Source organism: Nomascus leucogenys, chromosome 16 (genome assembly GCF_006542625.1).
Source record: "Nomascus leucogenys isolate Asia chromosome 16, Asia_NLE_v1, whole genome shotgun sequence".
Lineage (NCBI taxonomy): Eukaryota > Metazoa > Chordata > Mammalia > Primates > Hylobatidae > Nomascus > Nomascus leucogenys.
The window spans coordinates 71,698,971-71,724,795 of record NC_044396.1 but is presented as its reverse complement, the minus strand read 5'-3'; the positions used below and the strand labels follow the sequence as shown (position 1 = coordinate 71,724,795).

General features: G+C 36.3%; 1 protein-coding gene across 2 annotated transcripts in view; it reads left to right on the top strand.

Annotated features, from left to right (window-relative positions):
• The window catches only part of TAF2 (TATA-box binding protein associated factor 2), a 108,838-nt gene that overhangs the window by 29,941 nt on the left and 53,072 nt on the right, over positions 1 to 25,825 (top strand). For both annotated transcript variants that reach the window (XM_012508762.2, XM_003256157.4), the window contains exons 7-18: positions 3,170 to 3,354; positions 3,920 to 4,033; positions 5,390 to 5,489; positions 7,595 to 7,680; positions 9,574 to 9,709; positions 11,298 to 11,452; positions 12,137 to 12,251; positions 12,596 to 12,705; positions 15,889 to 15,954; positions 17,531 to 17,783; positions 19,956 to 20,096; positions 23,326 to 23,436. In XM_012508762.2, the coding sequence (XP_012364216.2) occupies positions 3,170 to 3,354; positions 3,920 to 4,033; positions 5,390 to 5,489; positions 7,595 to 7,680; positions 9,574 to 9,709; positions 11,298 to 11,452; positions 12,137 to 12,251; positions 12,596 to 12,705; positions 15,889 to 15,954; positions 17,531 to 17,783; positions 19,956 to 20,096; positions 23,326 to 23,436 (1,572 nt within the window). The remainder of the gene's footprint in view (positions 1 to 3,169; positions 3,355 to 3,919; positions 4,034 to 5,389; positions 5,490 to 7,594; positions 7,681 to 9,573; positions 9,710 to 11,297; positions 11,453 to 12,136; positions 12,252 to 12,595; positions 12,706 to 15,888; positions 15,955 to 17,530; positions 17,784 to 19,955; positions 20,097 to 23,325; positions 23,437 to 25,825) is intronic.

The following is a 25,825-nucleotide window of genomic DNA, read 5'->3' as shown; positions in this document are numbered from 1 at the left end:
TGGAAAAGATTCAGGATATTTTGTGTTGGTTTTGCTTATGTTGTCTTAACAATGACTCTTTTTAAAGGTTTATCCACTGATAAGATTGGCAGTGAACTTTATTGTCTTTGGTAAATGATCAGCTTTAAACACGCTACCTGACTTCAAACTATACTACAAGGCTATAGTAACCAAAACAGCATGGTACTGGTACCAAAACAGAGATACAGACCAATGGAACAGAACAGAGCCCTCAGAAATAATACCACACATCTACAACCATCTGATCTTTGACAAACCTGACAAAAACAAGCAATGGGGAAAGGATTCCCTATTTAATAAATGGTGCTGGGAAAACTGGCTAGCCATATGTAGAAAGCTGAAACTGGATCCCTTCCTTACACCTTATATAAAAATTAATTCAAGATGGATTAAAGACTTAAATGTTAGGGCTGGGCGCGGTGGGTCACGCTTGTAATCCCAGCACTTTGGGAGGCCGAGGCGGGCAGATCACGAGGTCAGGAGATCGAGACCACGGTGAAACCCCGTCTCTACTAAAAATACAAAAAATTAGACAGGCGTGGTGGCGGGCGCCTGTAGTCCCAGCTACTTGGAGAGGCTGAGGCAGGAGAATGGCGTGAACCCGGGAGGCAGAGCTTGCAGTGAGCCGAGATTGTGCCACTGCACTCCAGCCTGGGCGACAGAGCCAGACTCCGTCTCAAAAAAAAAAAAAAAGACTTAAATGTTAGGCCTAAAACCATAAAAACCCTAGAAGAAAACCTAGGCAATACCATTCGGGACATAGGCATGGGCAAGGACTTCATGTCTAAAACACCAAAAGCAATGGCAACAAAAGCCAAAATTCACAAATGGGATCTAATTAAACTAAAGAGCTTCTGCACAGCAAAAGAAACTACCATCAGAGTGAACAGGCAACCTACAGAATTGGAAAAATTTTTGCAACCTACTCATGTGACAAAGGGCTAATATGTAGAATCTACAAAGAACTCAAACAAATTTACAAGAAAAAAACAACCCCATCAAAAAATGGGCAAAGGATATGAACAGACACTTCTCAAAAGAAGACATTTATGCAGCCAAAAAACACATGAAAAAATGCTCATCATCGCTGGCCTTCAGAGAAACGCAAATCAAAACCACAATGAGATACCATCTCACACCAGTTAGAATGGCGGTCATTAAAAAGTCAGGAAATAACAGGTGCTGGAGAGGATGTGGAGAAATAGGAACACTTTTACACTGTTGGTGGGACTGTAAACTAGTTCAACCGTTGTGGAAGTCAGTGTGGCAATTCCTCAAGGATCTAGAGCTAGAAATACCATTTGACCCAGCCATCCCATTACTGGGTATATACCCAAAGGACTAAAAATCATGCTGCTATAAAGACACATGCACACGTATGTTTATTGTGGCACTATTCACAATAGCAGAGACTTGGAACCAACCCAAATGTCCATCAGTGATAGGCTGGATTAAGAAAATACGGCACATATACACCATGGAATACCATGCAGCCATAAAAAAGGATGAGTTCATGTCCTTTGTAGGGACATGGATGAAGCTGGAAACCATTATTCTCAGCAAACTCGCAAGGACAGAAAACTAAACACCGCATGTTCTCACTCATAGGTGGGAACTGAACAATGAGAACACTTGGACACAGGAAGGGGAACATCACACACCGGGGCCTGTCGTGGGGTAGGAGGATGGGGGAGGGTTAGCATTAGGAGATATACCTAATGTAAATGACAAGTTAATGGGTGCAGCACACCAACATGGCACATGTATACATATGTAACAAACCTGCACATTGTATGCATGTACTCTAGAACTTAAAGTATAATAAAAAATGATAATATAAAAAAATTTAAAAATAAGTTTGATTAGTACCTATTTTGTATTTAAGAAGAATTTTTTTTCTACTCTGAGCTATTGAATAGGAACAAGGCAAATGATAGTCAAGAATTGTTTTTCCTGACTTAGTCTTCTCTGTGTCAAATACATGAGTTGTTGTCTGCATTATCAGTAAATTTGCTGTCTTGTAGGTTTGTCTAAAAATTAGTCCTTTTTTTGGTGAATAGTATTTTTTATTTGCATACACAAAATTATGATTAAATATGATTAATACAAAGGGAGTGTTAATCATGATGTAGTTTTGGGCCCTGATTATTAATAATACATAGATGCTTTTCTCCACTCTTATGGTAGCCTCTAATCTATTCTTTTTAAATGCTATTAGAAGAAAATTTTTATGATAAATTAAAAACTTCCCTTGCCTTTATAATTCTGCAGTAATTAGAACTCTTTAGCATGGCTTTCAAGATCTTCTATAATTTGACCGTAATAGATGTTATATTCAATATAGTTTCCTTATATTTCTCTGAACTTACCTTTTTTCTCCCCATCTTTGACTCTGGGATGTTCTCTTTTCCTGTACCAAAAGTTTCCTATCAAACTTCTGTTGAACTCAAAAAGATTACCACAGCTTCACACTCCTGCGTGAAACCTTACACAGTTGTTCTAGTTAGTGATCTGTGTCATTGTTGATGGCACTCATTTGGTACAGATCATAATAAGAGATAGCTATATGATATTTGTGTGACCAAAGTGAGATGTAACCTAATGAAAAAAACCAGAGTTACTATTTCTGTTGCAGGCATTTTTAAATCTCCTAACTACCAGTAAGCTTTTCTGCAATATTCAGTATGTAATTAAAATATTAGAGGGGGACTACAGTAATTATTTTTATATGCCGATAATATGATTAACATTAACTGTTGATAAGATAGTACTATAACGTGCATTATTCACTAGGTTAAATATTTATAAATAAGAGGTATGTTTATAATAAGCGTTTGAAATTTAAGTCTTGCTATGTGTACCTATGAGAAAAAATTTTAATTGAATTTGGAACTAGAGTTATATTTTAGTTGGTCTGAGCATTCCACAGACTTATAATCCACCATGAATTTAACTTTTAAGTACAATTAATATTTTATAAATGTGATCAGTAAAAGTGATCACTATTTTCACATTTTCTTTCAGCATCTTGAAATTATTAAAGAATACATTTATGAGAACATTTATTTATAATTGAAATGTTTAGGAAATTTACAATATTAAAGTTAACACTTTCATTTAGATGATCTTCCTTGCTTCTTCTTTTCAGGTTACTCATTTTTGTTTGCCCCAACTTCTTCCATTGCTGAAACATACCACATCATACCTTCATGAAGTCTTTGAATTTTATGAAGAAATTCTTACGTGTCGATACCCATACTCCTGTTTTAAGACTGTCTTCGTTGATGAGGCTTATGTTGAAGTGGCTGCTTATGCTTCCATGAGCATTTTTAGGTTGGTATCTCTTCAGATTTGAAATGCCTAAATTAAGATCATGATATGAAGAAAATTTACTGATTTTGTGGTCAATTTTAAGACGAGCTTTGAACTTTTTTCCCCAATTTAGATGTGTTTGGCTTTGTAGAAAATTTGGTTTTAAAATTTTTTAAATGTAGAAAAACATGAAGACAAAGATTTTGAGAGAACTCAAAAGGCTCATCTTCATCCAGAATTAACTAATATTAGTATTTCCCCTATTTTAGTCTTGTTTTCATAAATTCTTTAAAAATTGTATGAATTACTTTATGACTAGTATGAATTTTTTTCTAGCACTGTTTAAAAATGTACTGATATTGTCAGAAATTTACTGATATCAGTGGAAAACGTTGTGTTCTTTGCTTTAAGCAAGTTACTAAGATGATGAATTTTAGCTAAATTTTGGAAAGATTAGAAAGCTGGGAGAATTTTTTTTCTATTTTATATCTAACTTCCATTGTTTTAAAAGTGGAATTATTTTATTTTCACTGAATAAGTATTTATTTCTTGGTTATAATGAGCTTTCTTCTCTTTTAAATTTCAGCACAAATCTTTTACACAGTGCCATGATTATAGATGAGACACCTTTGACTAGAAGGTGTTTAGCCCAGTCCTTGGCCCAGCAGTTTTTTGGATGTTTCATATCTAGAATGTCTTGGTGAGTGACCTGAAAGTTGATACTACTGAGAAAAGAATCAAGTTTATTTTTCTTTTCTTTTCCTGCATTTAAGCTGACCTTTGCCCTAATTGCAGATAGCTAATTTAAGAGACACTGTTCTATATGTATTTAAAGAAAAATGATTAAAAGTTTCATCCTAACTTTTTGGCCATGAAATCAATATAGTCACTTACATTTATTAGTTAATTAAATTAGCTAATTTAAAAGACACTGTTCTATATGTATTTAAAGAAAAATGATTATATGTTTTATCCTAACTTTTTGGCCATGAAATCAATATAATCACTTCTGCAGTTTATAAGGTAAGATTTTGGTAAAACAGTGTCTTAAAGAACTGAATGAATTCTGTAAATAAAAGAACTTAAATGTACAGAAATCTGAAGTTAGAATTTTAATGTCAGTGTTCAAAGCAATTGGAAATAACTCGACATTTAATGTAAAATAGTGCTCCTCTGCAATATTAATAATTATTTAGGGATTTGCCTACTAGTGCTCAGCTTTGTACCAGTTTGTTGAAAGAAAGGTATAAATGCTTTTTCTTTTCTTTTTTATTAACTTGAGATGATTTTGAAGAAAACAGAAAAATTAAGATTATAATTGTGAACATTCTATACATATATAGTATGGAAATCTTGGTTTTCTTTTTTCGCTTTCTGGAGTGGAGAGGGCAGAGACTAAAGATAGATCTCTTGAGTTGTAGTTTTCCTAAAACCACATGTAGAAGTTTCATTAAAGAATAGTGCTTGGAATGTAGTAGGCAAAATATTACAGATGGATGGATGGATGGATGGATAGATGGATGGGGTGGGTGGATGGATAGATGGATGAGTATACAAATGAGTTAATGAGTGAGTGATGTTAATTGCCATTTTTCTAGAGAAAGCAAAAAAAATGAATGAAGCAATTGAACTTTCGGTTTTAGAATGTCATTGGTAATGGCATAATGCATGGGATTGGCAATAATAGCATGTAGACTTTTAGAATTGAACAGTATAGTCCTGGCTATGAGCAAGTATTTCCTTAGAGGCAGAGACAGTAAGAACAGAGTTGGGCAGGAGGGAAGCAGCACTGTCAGATTAGAGCATATACTCTAGTAATTTATACTTGAAGCAAGACTGTAAAGCAGTCTCATAATTAAAGGTAAAGGCAGGTGTGAATAAGGTATAATAAAAGGGCAAGTAGAACTCAGAGGAAGTTGGGAAACTTGATGATTTGTTAATAATTTTCATTTTCTTTATGAAGGCAGGGAAATACACACTACACTTATTCCATTATCCTCTTTGACAGAGGAGTTTTTATGATTAAAAGTAATTTATACTTTGACTTTTTGCTTAGGTCTGATGAATGGGTGCTGAAGGGAATTTCAGGCTATATCTACGGACTTTGGATGAAAAAAACTTTTGGTGTTAATGAGTACCGCCACTGGATTAAAGAGGTAATAACAGCTAGATCCCTTATCCACTTACAAGTCAGTAAGACTGTTAGTGTTCTCCTGATTTCCAAGTCTCATGTCCTCCATTTTTAATGACTGTAAAATACTTTTAAAATAGTACTTGAAAATCCCTAATTTTTCCCAGCAAAATGGGAATCAATTTACTGAGAAAGACTAATGGTCTATTTTATCTAATCTCCATTGCCAACATTGTCCCCTAAAAACCTTTTTTTCCCCTAAGGAAGAGAATATTTAAGTTTCTTAAACATCAGATTGGTCGTTAGGTATGTCCCAGCTCCTTATAGTAGTCGTTTGTAACTGTGCTTCCTAAATTTGTTAGCTTTGTAACCTTAATCTTTCCAAGTCTCATCTGCTTAAGGAGGGCAATCGTAGTGTCTGCCCATAGGCAGAGATTATTAGATATTATACAAGTAATGTGCATGATGCTTTGCACATATTAACTGCTTATTATATTCTGGCTAGGCTTTGAATGCATTTATGTTGTCATTGTCACATCTGTTTTTTTTTTTTTTTTAACACGATTTAAAGATTTGGCCAAAAGGAAAACATCAGTTGTATTTTACTTAGCACGTTCTGGTCATATACATAAACATTTTAATCATACCATGCTTAGTGTCTTCCTTCTCAGGTGGAAAAATTGCAGCCTTTCATATCTTCATTAAACAAACCTTATCATCTTCCCCTTATTCTCATTTTACATATTATTATCATCCAAGAGTAAACTCAAGTAAGCCAAAAAGTTAATTTTCGAAAACTTCAAACACCTAGAGCTATTAAGGTATTTGTACATATAGAACTGGAGTCTCTTCTTTATTTCAGAAACTATTAAAGAAGAAGAATAAAATAATGCAACACTTAAAATGTTTCAGGCACTGTTACAAACGTTTTATAAATATTAATGATCTTAATTCTCCTAACTACCTATCATTCCCATTTTGTAGATGAAGAAACTGAGGCACAGAAAGAAAGGTTAAATTATTTGGTCAAAGTATACAGCTAGTAAGTAGTAGGCCCAGGATTCCAGCTTGGCTTTTAGTTTCTTCTCTATGCTGTTTGCCACTTTTCTGTACTACATCTGTATTATTTAAAGCAGTTATGAGTTTCCAGCACAATTGTGGTAGTGTCTTTATTTTAACATATGCAGTTTTTTTTCTGAGACGGAGTCTCACTCTGTTGCCCAGGCTGTAGTGCAGTGGTGCAGTCTCGGCTCACTGCAACCTCTGCCTCCCGGGTTTAAGCGATTCTTCCACCTTAGCTTCCTGAGAGCTGGGATTACAGGCGCCTGCCATCACGCCCAGCTAATTTTTTGTATTTTTAGTAGAGACGGGGTTTCACCATGTTGGCCAGGATGGCCTCGAACTCCTGACCTCGTGATCCACCCGCCTCAGCCTCCCAAAGTGCTGGGATTACAGGTGTGAGCCACTGCGCCCAGCTTCACTTATGCTTTTTTTCTTTTAATTAACCAGGCATGGTGGCATGTGCCTGTAGTTCCAGCTTCTTGGGCTGAGGTGGGAGGATCACCTAAGCCCAGGAGGTCAAGGCTGCAGTAAGCCATAATCAGCTACTGAACTCCAGCGTGGGTGACAGAGTAAAACTTGTCTCAAAACAAAACAAAACAAACCCCCTGCCCCCGCTTTTTTTTTTCTGTTTAAAAAAAAAAAATCCCTTTTTTTAAAGTTCGATTTATGTCATGTTAGAGAAGACTGGAAAAGTTTTAAAATCATGGATTCCTGACATAATTTATTCCCATTGCTTTTTACTCGCCTAAATTCTTTGAAGCAAAATACAGAGAAGGAAAAAATAAACTTGGAGACAGCTCAGAGAGATTGAGAACAGCCGTAAGAAAAAGTTGCCAGGCTGCTGTCCAGCCCTGAAGTCACAAAGTAGAGAAGTCTTTGGCTTTTGTCATTCTGCCAGCTGTGTAGGCTGCTTTATTTATAAGAACATAAACTACTCTTTAAATACATTTCACTTATTTTAAGAAATTTACATTCTGATTTTAGGAAATGAGAATTCACAGTTTAATTCTAAAATTTGGTATGTAAAAAAAGTTACATATTTTACTGACTCCTGTTATATTTTTTTAGGAGCTAGACAAAATAGTGGCATATGAACTAAAAACTGGTGGAGTTTTACTACATCCCATATTTGGTGGAGGAAAAGAGAAGGATAAGTATGTTTATTGTTCAGAGATGATATTATAAACCTTGACTGTATATAAAAATTATTCTATTTAAGAGCTAAATAGTATTTCATTGTACCTCAGAATTTATTTAACCTGTTTCTTATTGCTATTCTTTGCTAAAGCTTACAGACTCATAAAGCTCATAAGGTTGGAAGTAATAAGTAAAATATAAAAATAATTTTTAAAAACAGATTGATTAAAGTATCTTAAGTTTTAATATGCCACATTAAAAAAATTTTTTTTTATTTTTTTTTTAAATGGGGTCTCACATTGTTACCCAGGCTGATCTCAAACTCTTGGGCTCAAGCAATCCTCCTGCCTTAACCAATATGCCACATTTTGAAGGAGATGTGTAATACCACTTGCCATAGTTTGTTTCTGCTACTATACCAAAGTACCACAGACTGGGTAATAATATAAACAATAGAAATTTACTTCTTGTTCTGGAGGCTGCGAAGTTCAAGACTGAGGCACTGGGAGGATTGGTGTCTGGTGAGGGCTGCTCCCTGCACCTAGTTGGCACCTAGTTGCTGCATCCTCCAGCAGGGAAGAATGTTGCGTCCTCACAAGATGGAAGGGATGGCAGGGCAAGAGAACACTCCCTTCAACCTGGAGCCATTTTATGAGGGTGCTAATCCCATTCATGAGGGTAGATCACTGATGATTTAATCACCTCCCAAAGTCCACACCTCTTAAGACTGTTGCATTGGGGTTTAAGTTTCCACATGAATTTTGGAGGGGGCACCATCATTCAAACAAACTAGAGCACCACTCATACACTGTGAGGGTATAGTTTGATAGTGTTTCTGATGGGTAATTTGGTGTGGTACTAATCAGAATTGTAGAATGGGTAATTTTTAGATCCAGCAATTCTTCTAGGTATGTGATCATGTAGAAATTCTTCTGGCCCAGCGCAGGGGCCCACACCTGTAATCCCAGCACTTTGGGAGGCTGGGCAGGTGGATCACCAGAGTTCAGGAGTTTGAGACCAGCCTGGCCAACATGGCGAAACCCCATCTCTACCAAAAAATACAAAAATTAGCCAGGCGTGGTGGCGGGTGCCTGGTCCTGACTACTCGGAAGGCTGAGGCAAGAGAATCACTTAAACCTGGGAGGCGGAGGTTGCAGTGAGCTGAGATTGTACCACTGGACTCCAGCCTGGGGACAAGAGTGAGACTCTATCTCAAAAAAAAAAAGAAAAAAAAAATTCTTCTAGGCATTTATCATACAGAAATATTTGCACATGTGTAAAAAGATATTCACCATAGCATTATTTGATCTAGTGATAATTTGTAAACAAATTAAATGTTCATGTATGTCGTAAATATTTTCTAGACTGTATCTTTCTCTAAATTTACTTATGATCCTTTTCATTATGTCAAAATTTTTTAATTTTTACGTAGTCATTGTGGTCTTTTGTCTTCCAGATTTTATATTTTTTCTTAGGAAAATTTTTCCCGTCCCAAAATTATAAAGAGAAATTTTCTCCTTCATTTCTTTTAGTACTTTTATAATGGTTTTTTACATATATAATCAATCTTTAATGTATTTTAGTGCATGCTTCAGTGTTGGGATATTGATTGGAATTGCACTGATTGTATTGATGGATTTGGGGAGAATGGAAGTATTTACAGTATTGTATCTTCCCATCTAGGAACTTGGTGTTTGTTTCCATTTATTCAGATTTTCTTTTATGTCCTTAAGTAAAACTTCATAATTTTCTTCTAGTTAAGTTTATTTTTAGATGTTTCTTAGTACTAAGGAAATTACTTATATATTCCCATGGGGTTTTTTGGGTATTTTCTTGATGTGGTCATGAAATTTATTGTTTATTTAGTAGTCAAATTTGCTGTATTAGGTAAATGTGTTTATTTTTTTTAGTCCAGCTTCCCATCTACACTTTTCAATAAAGCATCCACATACACTGTCCTGGGAATACTACACTATGTTTCAGTGTAAAGCCCACCTTGTGATGAGATTGATTGAAAATAGGATCAGTATGGAATTTATGCTACAAGTAAGTATTAAAGTTAAGAACTTAACAATGGTAAATAAAGATCTGTATGTGTATAATCTGAGTATGTTTCTGTAGAATAGGAGTCAGGACATCTGGATTTATAGTTTTGTTTGCCCACTAAGTAATCGGTGCTTTATATTTGCATTTCCTCAGATGTAGAATGGGTATCAATACCAGAACAACTTTGCACATGAACTTTATGAAGATATAATTAGAATGTGGTGGCTGGGCATGGTATCTCATGCCTATAATCCCAGCACTTTGGGAGGCTGAGGTGGGATGATTGCTTGAGGCCGGGGGTTTGAGACCAGCCTGGGCAGTATAGTAAGACCCCATCTCAAAAAAATTTTTATTACTAAGTCAGGCATAGTGGCATGATTCTGTAGTCCCACCTTCTTGGGAGGTGGAGGCAGGAAGATCGCTTGAGTCCAGGAGGTTGAAGCTGCAGTGAGCTATGATTGTGCCACTTCATACCAGCCTGGGTGACAGAGCAAGACTGTCTCAAAAGAAAAAAAAAACTAGAATTGTGGAGATGAAAGTAAAACATATTTATACATATGAATTTGTGTTCTGCGTTGTATTAAGGATGAAATGCCACTTTAAACTGTTTTCAATAGAAAAACGTAAATCAATATAAAAGATGTTTATTTTTGCTATTGCTAAATTTTGCCATATATTTTAAGCAAGTTTCAGAGTAAATAGTTGTGATTTAGTGTTGAGAGTGGAAACCAAATGTTCAGCCATTTTTTTTCATTGTTAACATTCTTAGAGGCAGGTAAAAAATAATACTTTTTTTTAAAGCATTTTAAGTTTGCTGTAAAGTTCAGTTTCTTTAATCTTTCTGTCCTTCACCTTGACTTTTTTTGGTTTGTTTTGGTTTTTTTTTGAGATAGGGTCTCACTCTGTCACCCAGGCTGGAGTGCAGTGGTGCAGTCACGGCTCACTGCAGCCTTGACCTCCCAGGCTCAAGGGATCCTCTCATCTCTCTCAGCCTCCTGAGTTGCCGGGACTACAAGCATGCACCATTGTGCCTGACTAATTTTTGTATTGTTTGTAGAGATGGAGTTTCACCATGTTGCCCAATCTGGTCTCAAACTCCTGGGTCAAGCCACCCACTTACCTTGGTCTCTCAAAGTGCTAGGATTACAGGCATGAGCCACCCCACCTGGCCTTTAGAATGAAGAACAGAAACTTTAAAAGAGAGATGGTCCATAAATTATGAGCCACTCAAGCTTTGGAGTGGTATAAATCCTGATGAGTATCATTAGCTTCTTAATTTCTAGTTTCTATATAAACTCATAGCACAATAAATTATAGGTATTGTATATTATCCTTACTATAATTCTTAATATTATTCATTACATCATTAACATTCAATAATGTTTATATGAAGAATGTTTTTGTATTCTGGCTGCTTATATCTTTGCATATTTCTATTGCTGGTAGTCTTTAGAATAATCTATGTAATAAATAGTGAAATTATTGTCTTCTATAATTGACTACAATAAAGTTATAGTGCAAAGTGAGTATTCTATATAATTGAAAAGAATCTGTTATATGAACTTACTAAATGATTTTATCCTTACAGGTTTTCAATAAACTGCTAAGTCTGGCTAGTACTGCTTCATCTCAGAAGTTCCAGTCACATATGTGGAGTCAGATGTTGGTTTCCACATCTGGGTTTTTGAAATCCATTTCAAATGTCTCTGGCAAAGATATTCAGCCGTTAATAAAGCAGTGGGTGTATCCTTTTCAATAGCAGTTAAACAAAGTGGGGAAGGGAATAAGGTATATGTGCAAGGGGAAGATAGAAGAGAGGTTTGAGGGGGACTCAAGGAAGTATGAACTGTTTATATTTCTAAACAATGGTAGAAATAATGATGAACTGTGGATTGTTTCATCTAAGATGGCTACTAGACATTAAGGTACACACACATGTATGTTTATATTTGTAAAGTTTGGCATATTTTAAAGTACTTTCTAGTGAGTAAAGAATATATGAGTAAAAAAATTGGTTTGATGGTAGGATAGGTAAGTAATCTACCAGACAGGCCTGTAGGATTACTTGTAAGGTGCCGTAGTTTAGTGACTTGTGGTTGTGGTTAGGGGTTGGCACAATTTGAGTGGTATCTTGGAATTTTGCAATTTTTGTATTTTTCACTTTAAAACACTATTAATAACCTTGTATAGTGGTTCTGCTTCTTTCAAAACACAAATTTGTCAGTGTTTCAGAAATTTTATTTAAATCTGGGAAAGCATTTTTCACAAGTACTTTGAATACTTTGCCACCTGGTTTACTGTAGAGTATGCTCTCAAACTTTGAACTGGTGGGAATGCACTTGAAAATTATTAATACCATGATGGATAACTTATTTTGTTTAGTACATATTCGTTTCAGTATGTAAACTTTCCTTTACAATTCTTCAGAGATCAGAGTGGAGTGGTAAAATTTTATGGGAGTTTTGCATTTAATAGAAAACGAAATGTTTTGGAATTGGAAATAAAACAGGACTATACATCTCCTGGAACTCAGAAATATGTGGTAAGTCTTTTTCCAAAATGGCCTTTGTACTGCTATCTCCTCAGTTTCAATAGAAGAGGGACTTAGGGTTGGGTTACTACTTAGAAATTAATGAGATTTTGTTTGAAGTGGATAAATTGAGAAAACATTGACTTTGTCAAAGAAGGGAAGAGGAAGTACAGAGATTTCAGGGGACTCAGAATCTTCCGGTTGCCCTCTGACACCAATTGCCTATCTAGGTCTCCAGATACTCATTTTGTGTAATGTTTTATATCTTGATTTATATTTCTCTTTACACATAAGCATACATATTGATATTTTTTAAATCACATCTCTGAACAGTAAGTTTTTTTTTTTTTTTAAAGGGACCACTTAAAGTGACAGTGCAGGAGTTAGATGGATCCTTCAATCATACACTGCAAATTGAAGAAAACAGCCTTAAACATGATATACCCTGCCATTCCAAAAGTAGAAGGTAGGCATTACATAATAACTATAAATTGAAAGTTAAACTACAAATCTCACAGACTAAAATGCCAAAATAAAAATTCTCTTGTATACCTAATTTTTTAAAATTATACTTTAAGTTGTGGGATACATATGCAGAACATGCAGGTTTGTTACATAGGTGTACACATGCCATGGTGGTTTGCTGCACTCATCAACCCGTCATCTACATTAGGTATTTCTTCTAATGCTCTCCTTCCACTAGCCCCCCACCTCCTGACAGGCCCCAGTGTGTGATGTTCCCCTCACTTTGTCCATGTGTTCTCATTGTTCAACTCCCACTTAATGAGTGAGAACATGCAGTGTTTGGTTTTCTGTTCCTGTGTTAGTTTGCTGAGAATGATGGTTTCCAGCTTCATCCATGTCCCTGCAAAGGACATGAACTCATTTTTTTTTATGGCTGCATAGTATTCTATGGTGTATATGTGCCACATTTTCTTTATCCAGTTTATCACTGATGGGCATTTGGGTTGGTTCCAAGTCTTTGCTATTGTGAACAGTGCTGCGATAAACATACATGTGCATGTGTCTTTATAGGAGAATGATTTATAATCCTTTGGGTAATACCCAGTAATGGGATTTCTGGGTCAAATAATATTTCTGGTTCTAGATCCTTGAGGAATTGCCACACTGTCTTCCACAATGGTTGAACTAATTTACACTTCCACCAACAGTGTAAAAGCATTCCTATTTCTCCACATCCTTTCCAGCATGTGTTGTTTCCTAACTTTTTAATGATTGCTGTTCTAACTGGCGTGAGGTGGTATCTCATTGTGGTTTTGATTTGCATTTCTCTAATGACCAGTGATGATGAGCTTTTTTTCATATGTTTGTTGCTGCATAAATGTCTTCTTTTGAGAAGTGTCTGTTCATATCCTTAACCCACTTTTTGGTGGGGTTGGTTTTTTTCTTGGAAGTTTAAGTTCCTTGTAGATTCTGAATGTCAGCCCTTTGTCAGATGGATAGATTGCAAAAATTTTTCCAATTCTGTAGGTTGCCTGTTCACTCTGATGGTAGCTTCTTTAACTGTGCAGAAGCTCTTTAGTTTCATTAGATCCCATTTGTCAGTTTTGACTTTTGTTGCCAATGCTTTTGGTGTTTAGTCCTAAAGTCTTTGCCTATGCCTATGTCCTGAATAGTATTGCCTAGGTTTTCTTCTAGGGTTTTTGTGGTTTTAGGTATACCTAATTTTTTTGGACAGTCTTGCTCTGTCACCCAGGCTGGAGTGCAGTGGCGTGATCTCAGTTCATTGCAACCTCCGCCTCCCGGTTCAAGCAATTCTCCTGCATCAGCCTCCTGAGTAGCAGGCATTACAGGTGGCTGCCACCACGCCCTGCTACTTTTTGTATTTTTAGTAGAGACGGAGTTTCACCATGTTAGCCAGACTGGTCTCGAACTCCTAACCTCAGATGATCCGTCCACCTCGGTCCCCCAAAATGCTGGAATTACAGGCGTGAGCCACCATGCCCGGCCTATGTATACCTAATTTTTTAGGTAGAGAACATGTTATCGGGTATCTTTTTTTCCTCATTTTACTTCCAGTTAGTATTACCAAACATTCTTTGTTTGCTTGCCTTCTTGATGACATTTTTATAAGAATTTTTAACATTTAGTTTTAAGAATCCTCATTTTGTTGGAAGGTAGAGGCCAAGGAGCTAGAATGGAAGTTTGAGTTTTTGGTACTAGAAAAAAATTCAAGACAAATAGGTTCATTCTTATTAGTCTTGTTGGATTAATACCTACAGGAAATATTAGAAAAATGGTGATTGAAGGGAAAGAGCTGAATATGTCATGAAAAGCCTCTGCATCTTGCTTACTATGTCTTTTTTTCTTTTTTCTCTATATCAGCATGCCCCTTCAGAACATTCTTGATGTATTTCAAAGGCAAATTGCCACTTTTCTTTAATATATTCTTCATTTACCCCTTATTTAACACAACAATTAGTATATACTCTGAAGAGTGAGAGATGAGAACATATCTGTGCTTTGCTGGAGAAATACGAACTTTCAGGAACAGAAGTTTTATTATACTCATGACTGTGTTTAGTTCACTCAGATAGATGAGAGTGTCTGTTGACTTTGAAGTCTTTTAAAGAACTTGATTCTGAAATCATCTTACAGTCATTCTTACTCTGAGAAAATTCTTTCTTAAATCAGAGTGAAATTCTTACTTCTTTTTTTTTTTTGAGACGGAGTCTCGCTCTGTCACCCACGCTGGAGTGCAGTGGCACGATCTCGGCTCACTGCAAGCTCCGCCTCCCGGGTTCATGCCATTCTCCTGCCTCAGCCTCCCGAGTAGATGGGATTACAGGCACCTGCCACCATGCCCGGCTAATTTTTTGTATTTTTAGTAGAGGTGGGGTTTCACCGTGTTAGCCAGGATGGTCTCGATCTCCTGACCTCGTAATCCACCCGCCTCGGCCTCCCAAAGTGCTGGGATTACAGGCGTGAGCCACTGCGCCGGGTCAGGTTCTTACTTCTTTTTGTCCTATCCACCTTGGAAATTGGTAACATTTGATTGCTATTCTCAGGTTTTTTTCTCTATAATAACAGAATGTCATTTGAGTATTCTTTGGTATGAGGAACACAGGAAAACTTTTCTCCTGTCCTGTTTTTATTTGCCCTTCCCCAGTTAACATAAAAACAGTTGCTTTTGTTTTTGCTTATCTTGAACCTTGTGCATATTAATTGGTTCTACATATTGATCAATACTCTTAAGATATTTTATTAGTTAATTCATATAGGACAGAACCTTGCATATATGCAGCTGACAGCTCAGAATTATTCGTATCCCATTTCAAGCCTGATCCTTTTTCTATTTAAGAGTTTTCTTTATTGATATATCCCCTTTTCTATACAAAATTGCAGCTATCAGTTCTTGGAATATATGTTTTAGGTTGACATTTTATTATATATTTATGCTTCTTGTTAACATTTGATCAGGAAAATAATTTAATGTTTACTTCATTCCCACCAGCTTTAAAATAAACAGACTTTGTTCTATTTAAATTTTATTATATTTGATAGCCATTTTTCCTAAGGATAGCTTTCAGTGTTGTGTGAAATCCTTTATTTGAACTTTAGCTGCTGTTAATCTCCATTCAGAATTAGAAATCTCACAATTTTCCAACCTACTTTTTCTTAAATGTAGGAATAAAAAGAAAAAAATCCCACTAATGAATGGAGAAGAAGTTGACATGGATCTTTCTGCAATGGAGTAAGTTAGTTAACTTAAATATAAGGTTATACTACTTTCTGCATTCTCATCTGTCTACTTTGTTATGCATATGTAAAAGTGTGTAACTGTCCTCCAAATGAGTGCTTTAACATTTTTTTAATTTAATAGAAACCCTATGTTAAAACAGTTTATGTAAAATCATAACTAATCTAAGAGATACAAGTAAGTCTGCCGGGGCCTAGGTGAAATTAAGAGGAAATTCATTATGGTTGAGGGGTGGGCACAACTTTGACTAGGCAGCTTTCTTGTTCTCTCTTTGTGGCCTCTAGAGCAGTGCTCAAACTATAACGTGCATGTGAATCAGTTGGGGACCTTCCCAAAATGCAGTTTCTGATCCAGTACTACACTAGTGAGGCCTGATAATTTGCATTTCTCATGAGCTCCCAGGTGATATTGATTCTTTGTCCTTAGAACAAAGGTCTCGGGTACCTTAAGTCTCCCTGTGCTTGCAAAACAATTTAAAAACCACTGTTCTAAACTTTATGTGGTAATATTTATTGATTGACAGTGTTTTATTTTTAAATATGATACAGCTCAAACTTTCTAATTTTACCCATTCTGTACCTGTACATTTTTTATAAAACCTCTGTAATTATTTACTAACTTGATTGCCAGATTATTACTACTGTTTATATACAGATTGTGTTCATTTGCCCTTCAAGATCAGTGTTATTTTTTTTTTTTTTTTTTGAGACAGAGTCTTGCTTGGTTGCCCCAGCTGGAGTGCAGTGGCACCATCTCGGCTCACTGCATGCCTGGCTGCATGCCACCATGCCTGGCTAATTTTTGTATTGTTAGTAGAGATGGGGTTTCGCCATGTTGGCCAGGCTGGTCTTGAACTCCTGACCTCAAGTGATCCACCCACCTCAACCTCCCAAAGTGCTGGCATTACAGACGTGAGCCATTGCACCTGGCTGAGATCAGTGTTAATTTTGATTTTTCCATAGCAAGTACCCTGCCTGTAGTAAGCACGCAATAATATTTGCCGAATTTGAATTAATATTACAGGTGGTGTTCTTTTGATGAAGGTGTTGACATAGACTAGATTTTTTAAACTGTGTTTGTTACTTTGAGAAATACATGAAAATAAATTTGTGATATACCTCCAAATTATGATTTCAGAACTTGCTGTTTGAAAAAGGCGATCACGAGTCTAGTATTTTTAAAAAGTCTTAAGTCAGCTAAACAAATTAAGAAATTCGTCTCATTCTTTTTTTCGTCGCATATAATCACAAATCAAAATCATCAAAATAATTTCAGATGGGAAATGAGAGATTCAGTGTCCTTTGTAAAAGACAGTTAATATTTTCTTATTTTTGAATATCTTTTTAGCAAGATTGATACAGATCAGACATTGTGAGAAAGTTGACATATGTTAAACATAATGAGAAATTTGTCAGTGCAGTTTAAAAAATGAACTCAGTAAAACTCCAGGCAATCTTGAATACTACATCTAAAAGGGAACCTGGTTAATAAATGCTTTGTATTTATTTTCTAAATATATAGATTATAAGTTTAAAAATTAAATTAAAAAGAAAATTATATTTTCTTTCAGTGCCGATTCCCCTTTGCTGTGGATAAGGATAGACCCAGATATGTCAGTACTGAGGAAGGTAGAATTTGAGCAAGCTGATTTTATGTGGCAGTATCAGCTCCGCTATGAGAGAGATGTTGTTGCACAGCAGGAATCCATTTTGGCTTTGGAAAAATTCCCTACTCCAGCATCTCGGCTTGCTCTTACTGATATATTAGAACAAGAGCAGTGTTTCTACAGAGTGAGAATGTCAGCTTGCTTCTGTCTTGCAAAGGTGAGATTATATATAGCATAAAGGAAATGACTATTGTATATATTTTTTGTATCTCTGAAAATGAATTAAAATTCACCTAGTCTTTAAATTTACTTGGTAGCTGATTCTTTGAAAGCTTTTGCCAAATGCTTTTAAATTAATAGGACTGTTTTGAAAGAAACATGTTTTGACCTGAAAATAGATATGCAGAATAATTTTATAATTGTCAAAATGAAAAGTTAGATTTTAAAAATCAAAGAGAATTTTCACCATTTTGTTGAATTGTCAACCACATTTTTAAAGCGAAGAATATATTTGGTGAGCAATTCCTTGGTTTGAGTGATGTTTTACATTGTAGTACATGAAATCTGTGTGCGTGTGTGTGTGTGTGTGTGTGTGTGTGTGTATTTTGTTTTTTTAAATAAAGACAAGATCTCACAATGTTGCCCAGGCTGGTCTTGAACTCTTGCGCTTGAGTGATACTCCTGCCTCAGCCCCCGACACAGTTGGGATTACAGGCATATGCCAGCATGTTCCACTGTGCTTGATTGATTGATTAATCTTAATTATCCCACTGTAATAATTATTCACTTTGATTTGAGTTTATAAATCGGCATTAGTGATAAGTAACTTAAAATGGTAGACTATAATATTCTAGAAAAGTTAATTAAGAAAACAAATATGTTTCTTTAGATGCAAATTATCTGAAGGTAGAACAAATGAAAATCAGAAAAATGCAGACAAAATTTTGGCTAGAAATAATGTTTTCCAGGTATTTTTTAAAAACTTGATAAAAGGTTCATTTTCCATTTAGTGACTCTTGGCTTCCTCAATGTTAAATGCATTTGTCCTATATTTCAACAAGTTAATAATGGTTTTGATTTATTTTTAATGATAAGTGTAGTTGAATTCCTATGTTCTTAGATGTATGAGAAAGCAGTGATTTTCTTTGATAAAACCATCTGCAGAGGATATAATTTCATTGTTTCTATAAAGATCTTTGTGATCCCTGTATGCTAAAATCTTAGCAGGTCTATAAAATTGTAGAATATTTTGTTTAGTCATAATTCCATTTTTTGGGGCATGATTTTTATATACCCTAAAAATATCAATAGCAAGACATAGGGTAAAGCAAGATATGCTTTTGTAAAGGATGCTTACCGCCTTAAATAGTAGCACTGTATTTGGCTTCTGGTTCAGTTAGGGTAGATTGAAAAACCTTATTTAAAATTCATGATGATGTTTCTGTCTCATAAGATTAAAATATTAGAATTACATCTGTCTAAATGAATAAAGACAGACTATTCAAAATATAAGTCTTTTGCATATTTTTCTAAAACTTAATACTGCCATTTAGAAATTAACTAGTAGAAAATCATTATAAGTACATGTAAGAATTTTTTTGGCTGAGTGCAGTGGCTCACGCCTGTAATCCTAACACTTTGGGAGTCCGAGGCAGGCGGATCACTTGAGGTCAATAGTTCAAGACCAACCTGGCCTACATGGTGAAACCCCATCTCTACCAAAAGTACAAAAATTAGCCAAGTGTGGTTGTGTGCACCTGTAGTCCCAGCTACTCAGGAGGCTGAGGCATGAGAATCTCTGGAGCCCGGGAGGCAGAGGTTGCAGTGAGCCATGATTGCACCATAGCCTGAGCGATAGAATGAGACTCTATCTCCAAAAAAAAAAAAAAGGAAAAATTTTTTTTTTTTTTGGGAGAGAGTCTGTCACCCAGGGTGGAGTGCGATGGTGCCATCTTGGCTCACTGCAACCTCCCCCTCCCCCTCCTGAGTCAAGCAATTCTCCCACATCAGCCTCCCAAATAGCTGGGATCACAGGCCATCATGCCCGGCTAATTTTTTTTGTATTTTTGTATAGACGGGGTTTTACCATGTTGGCCAGGCTGGTCTTGAACTCCTGACCTCAGGTGATTCACCTGCTTCAGCTTCCCAAAGTGCTGGGATTACAGGCATGAGCCACCACGCCCGGCTGGAAAAAGAATTTTTTTGCAGGGTGAGTTTGTATAGTTTCTTGGAAATGGTGATAAAATGCTAAATTGTTATAAATTTCTGAAAAGTGAAGTTGTTGAAAAACCAATCCAGTTGTAGTATTGATAACTTTTAAGAAGCTGTTTTATTTAAAAGTATATTTGCATTGGTAATGGAAATTACTTTGTTTTCTAATTATTTGCAGATTGCAAATTCAATGGTAAGCACGTGGACAGGACCACCAGCCATGAAGTCACTCTTCACTAGGATGTTTTGTTGTAAAAGTTGTCCAAACATTGTGAAAACAAACAACTTTATGAGCTTTCAAAGCTATTTTCTACAGAAGGTACAGTTTACTTTCTAATTTTCTCATGGTTTTTATATATTTCAGTTTAAGTTGGAGACTGTTCAAATAATAGGTGTGTTTACTTTCTTTGCCTCTGTTCTTTTTTTTTTTTTTTTTTTTTGAGACGGAGTCTCACTCTGTCGCCCAGGCTGGAGTGCAGTGGTGCAAGCTCCGCTCACTGCAAGCTCCGCCTCCTGGGTTCACGCCATTCTCCTGCCTCAGCCTCCCGAGTAGCTGGGACTGCAGGTGCCCACCACCATGCCTGGCTAATTTTTTGTATTTTTAGTAGAGATGGGGTTTCACCATGTTAGCCAAGATGGTCTTGATCTCCTGACCTTGTGATCCGCCCACCTGGGCCTCCCAAAGTGCTGGGATTACAGGTGTGAGCCACCGCACCTGGCCTCTTTTTACTTTAAACTTTTTTCCAAACTTTGATTAAGTGATTATTGATTTTGTGATGTGTGCAAGTAACTCATTGGCCACATTAATATTAAAGTGTACAGAATGTTTAATTTGCCTTTTTGGTTGGTTACCTGGGGGATGGAGAAGTGAGTAAGCCCTTCCGTTGGCAGTCCTAGAATGTGGACAGCATGTCTGAGTCAGAGACAGCACAGCATAGAGCTCTAGTTTTAGTCCCAGTCAACTACTCACTAGCAGTTTGCACATGCATAAGTTTCTTAACCTTCTACACCTTGGTATAAAATTTATCTTTTTTAGAATTAAGATCAAGTATGTAAAGTGTTTTATACTACATTTATATTAAGTTTTCTATAAGTGGAATTTTTAGAAAGTGGTGGTTAGAGTCATTTTTTTAGGAAAGGATATGGGAATGACAGGATGGTCAGCATTTGGGCTATTTGGATATCTTACATAGAGTTTTTTTTTTTAGTAATTTCATAATAATGAAGGCAGAGGCCAGGCACGGTGGCTCAAGCCTGTAATCCTAGCACTTTGGGAGGCCGAGGTGGGTGGATCACGAGGTCAGGAGTTCGAGATCATCCTGGCCAACATAGTGAAACCCTGTCTCTACTAAAAAAAATACAAAAAAACAATTAGCAGGGTGTGGTGGCGGGCGCCTGTAGTCCCAGCTACTCGGGAGGCTGAGCCAGGAGAATGGCGTGAACCCGGGAGGTGGAGCTTGCAGTGAGCTGAGATGGTGCCACTGCATTCCAGCCTGGGGGACAGAGCCAGACTCTGTCTCAAAAAAAAAAAAAAAAAGAAGGCAGAGATCAGATTAACTGGATTGAACTAGAAAGGAGGAGTGAAGTTGAAGTAGAGAGAACTAATGAAGCCTATTCTTTCATGATTTTAGTCAAAGATAGAAGAAAGGATACTATGTTGAGGATGAAGCAAGGTTGAGAAAAGGACTTCTTGGGTTTGTTTTGTACAGGGGAAGAACAAACTGGAGGCATGTGTGACACAGGGAAAAGAGCCAGTGAAGAGGCAGAGATGGAATACTCAAGTGGGAGAAAGTAAATAGAGAAGGCTGAGCAAGTTCTGAAAGTGTTAGAGGGTGGGGCACAGTAAGGAAGTAAATTTTAGAAAAGATAAGAACATTCCTTTTTTTGAGGCAGGTGGAATGTAGATTAAAAACAAGTGAAAAGATAGATGTTGAGGGGAATGTTAGGCAAGTTGAAATTTATTTATGATGGAAAAGAAGTAGGTTGCACAGCAGCATTGGGGTGCCTTTTGAGAGTGGAAGCCAGGATGTATTTATAGTAAATCTAATCAGCAGGACTGATTCAGGATGATCCAGGTTTTGGGAAAGGAAATGGTGTGAACAAAGAAATCTGTGGCATCCTATTATTCTATTGTTAAGAACTACTCTGTATTACCATTTCATGGATTTATGGTATTGAAGCAAGTTAATTTCTGTGTCCACCTGATATATCTGTCTCATGATGCCACTGTGCTTTCATGTAGCTTAGGTCAATGTTTCAAATTGGAGTTATGAACCATTAGTGAAGGGATCATGAAATCAGTGTAGTTTTTATTACTATTTTTATTTTTATTTTTAATAAAACAGAATAGGTAGTATTCAATATAAGGCGTTTGGGGTTTACTTTTAAATTTGTATACGTTGCATCTAAAATGTGTGTTTGTGTGTGTTAGGTTGTGTTATAAAATGTATTTTTTCATGTTAGCTACTGTCAAAAAAATTGGAAAGTCAATGCTTTTATACCAGTTCACCTTTCTGATAATACTTCTGGTGGACAGGAGAGAGAGAGAGAGATTGGTGCCTAAATGAAACTTGAGTCTCAAAGGGCAGAAAAGGCATAAGACAGGTATTTCTATGGAAAAGCACCTTTCCCTCAGTTGTTCCTATAGTACTAAAACTGACTGTTGTTGCTCTTGTTATCTCTGCTTCTTCAAGCAAGAAAATGAGCCATTCTCCTTTCTGACCTCCATTTTAGAGGGTATAGTTATTTTGAGTAAGAAGAGGGGTTAGTCCGTATCTCCCCATGTGCTAAAGACTAAGATGTCTATGCATCTGTAGTCCTGCCTAGAATTTAATTAGCTTTGTTTTACTGATAGAGTTAACCAGTGTGTGTAAGTCATGTTTCTACATTCTTAAAAATGTTGCCTATGAAAATTTGGAAAGAGAAAAATTAGGCTGCATTTCAGATAATTAACCTTTTTGTCCTTAGGTTGAGGATTGGGTGTTCTTGAGGATTAGGTGTTGGGAGAATCAATTTGTTCTAAGACTGAAGATTGGCTCCACCTACTTATATCATTTATTCCTGAAAATGGTTGTGAGGAAATGAGGCTCCTACTCAATAGGCAAGGAGCTAAAGGCCCCTAGCTCAGAAGGTAGTAGAGCTTAGGAGTTGAATAATGGTCCATCTAATGCTAAAATCTGTACCTTTTCCACTGTATCACATAGAAGTAATTCTAAAATCTATGCCTTTTCCACTGTATCACATAGAACTGAATTTGTATAATTTACATCACATATATTTCCTCCAGCAAATGAGGGCCAAGGCACATAGCCTACAGAGTGATGTGCAGTCATGCAACTCTTCCCTTGGTTTCCTGCCCAGCTCTTCTCTTATGTTAGAATGCTTTGAGATATGTTGTCAGTGGGAGGGGTTGGGGTGTGGAGGTGTTAGGCTCCATCTAGATATCTATGCCAGCCCAAGAGTAACCCTTTTCTATTTATAGTTCAATGAATTGTAGTAACAAAAAGTTAGGTTCTTTGCTTTTAACAGTTCTTTTTTTTCTTTTGTAGACTATGCCAGTTGCAATGGCTTTATTAAGAGATGTTCATAATCTTTGTCCTAAAGAAGTCTTAACGTTTATTTTAGACTTAATCAAGTACAATGACAACAGGAAAAATAAGGTGAGGTACTTTTATTTTTTCATCTTCTACAACAGCTGTCTTAGATAATTTTCTTAATGAATATTACAAAACTACGCAATGGTATTTTGTTTCTAAATAAATATTTAGTCTATAAAAATCATCATTGAGTCCACAGTGCTTGACATTTCTAGAGACAGAGGCATGTAAACACTATTTATTAGAATAACCAGTGGATAAAAAACAAGGTTAGTTTTTAAATGTTCTTCAAACCTCTTGTAGTGTGGAGAGAGTAGTACATCAAATTTGGGGTAGCCAGCTAAAACTTGATAAAACCTGACAGTACAATTTTATTTATATTGATTTATTTTTTGTTCACCTAATGATACCTAGAAAAGAGTTCTCGATTGGTATTAACTTGTTCCTTGATTCATTTGACCTTTTTCTTTTTTCTTTTCTTTACCATTGTGTCTTTATTCATTTATTTAGCAAATAGCAATTAGATGTCCTGCTTCAAAAATTATTTCATCTTACTTGTTATCAGTCCAACAATCAGCAAATGTTTTTAAGAATATATGCTATGCTAGAGAGTGTCCCATGTTAACTGGAATGAAAAGATGGTTGATGTCTTAATGAACTTTATTTATTCATTAAAAAAACTGCTCTATATTAGTCTGATTTTACACCATTAAGGACACAACCTGATAGGGAAATCAGACAAGTAAGCAATCAGCAGTCACATGTGATAATTGATACAATGGAAGTATATATGATTCCCTAGGGGAACGCAAAGTGTAGTCATCTCTCAATATCCATGGGAGATTGGTTCCAGGACCCCCTTTTTGGATACCAAAATCTGTAAATGTTGAAGTCATTTATATAAATGGTATAATATTTGCATATAACCTATTCACATTCTCTCATATACTTTTAAATCATCTCTAGATTACTTATAATACCTAATGCAATGTAAATGCCATATATATCATTGTTAATACTATACTGTTTAGAAAGAATGACAAGGAAAAAAGTCCATACGTGTTCAGTACAGACACAACCTTCCTTTTTCTTCCCCAAATATTTTTGATCTGAGGTTGGTGGAATTCACAGATGCAGTATCCATGGATATGGAACCCACATATATAGAGAGAGGGTCAGCTATAGTGTCTGCTTTGAAGGATGTAGGGAGAGACTCAGGGAAGTTTTGTGTAGAAGTAGTGACCCTCAAACTGAGTCATAAAGATGAGTAGGATTTTCCCAGAGTATGAGTAGGACCAGTCTAGGAAGATTGTTCTAGACAGAAGGAACAGCACATACAAAGACAAGTAAGTGTTAGGATAAGTCGAATTGATGAAACTTTTTTTTTGAGACGGAGCCTCAGTCGCCCAGGCTGGAGTACAGTGGTGCGATCTCGGCTCACTGCAAGCTCCATCTCCCTGGTTGACGCCATTCTCCTGCCTCAGCCTTCTGATTAGCTGGGACTACAGGTACCCGCCACTACGCCTGGCTAATTTTTTTTTTTTTTTTTGTATTTTTAGTAGAGACGGGGTTTCACTGTGTTAGCCAGGATGGTTTCGATCTCCTGACCTTGTGATCCACCCGTCTCGGCCTCCCAAAGTGCTGGGATTACAGGTGTGAGCCACTGCACCCGGCCAAATTGATGAAACTTTTAATAAAACATTACAACAGTAAAAAAAAAAAAAAAAAAAGCACAGGCATGTTTATTAAAAGATGACTTTTTAATGAAAATCAAGAAAACAATATTGCCTCTTTAGTTTATTTTTTTATTTATTTTTATTTTTTTTGAGATGGAGTCTCGCTCTGTCGCCCAGGCTGGAGTGCAGTGGCACAATCTCGGCTTACTGCAAGCTCCGCCTCCTGGGTTCACGCCATTCTCTTGCCTCAGCCTCTCCGAGTAGCTGGGACTACAGGCGCCCACCACCACGCCCGGCTAATTTTTTGTATTTTTTAGTAGAGACAGGGTTTCACTGTGGTCTCGATCTCCTGACCTCGTGATCCGCCTGCCTCAGCCTCCCAAAGTGCTGGGATTACAAGCGTGAGCCACTGCGCCCGGCCACCTCTTTAGTTTAATATTCAAATAATTTAAGCGTAAAGACTCCTTTAAAAATTAACATTTTAAAAGAATACATTAATTCATTTTTTCTTGCCATTGTTTGATACTGTTGACTTCATCTCTGATAGGCTCTATGATCATTGGTCTCTCCCAGAATAAGGCATATTAGGGACATAGGAGTCCAAGGTTATCTTTTAGTTGCCTTTGTTATGATAGTCCAACTTTTTTAATGAGTAGTAAGCTCGTCTATGCATACCAATTTTAGGAAACGTGCTTTTTATTTTTTTATTATTGTTTTGCTCAAATGGCTCAGATTTTCATGTAATTTAATACTAAACTAGAATAATAAAACTAATA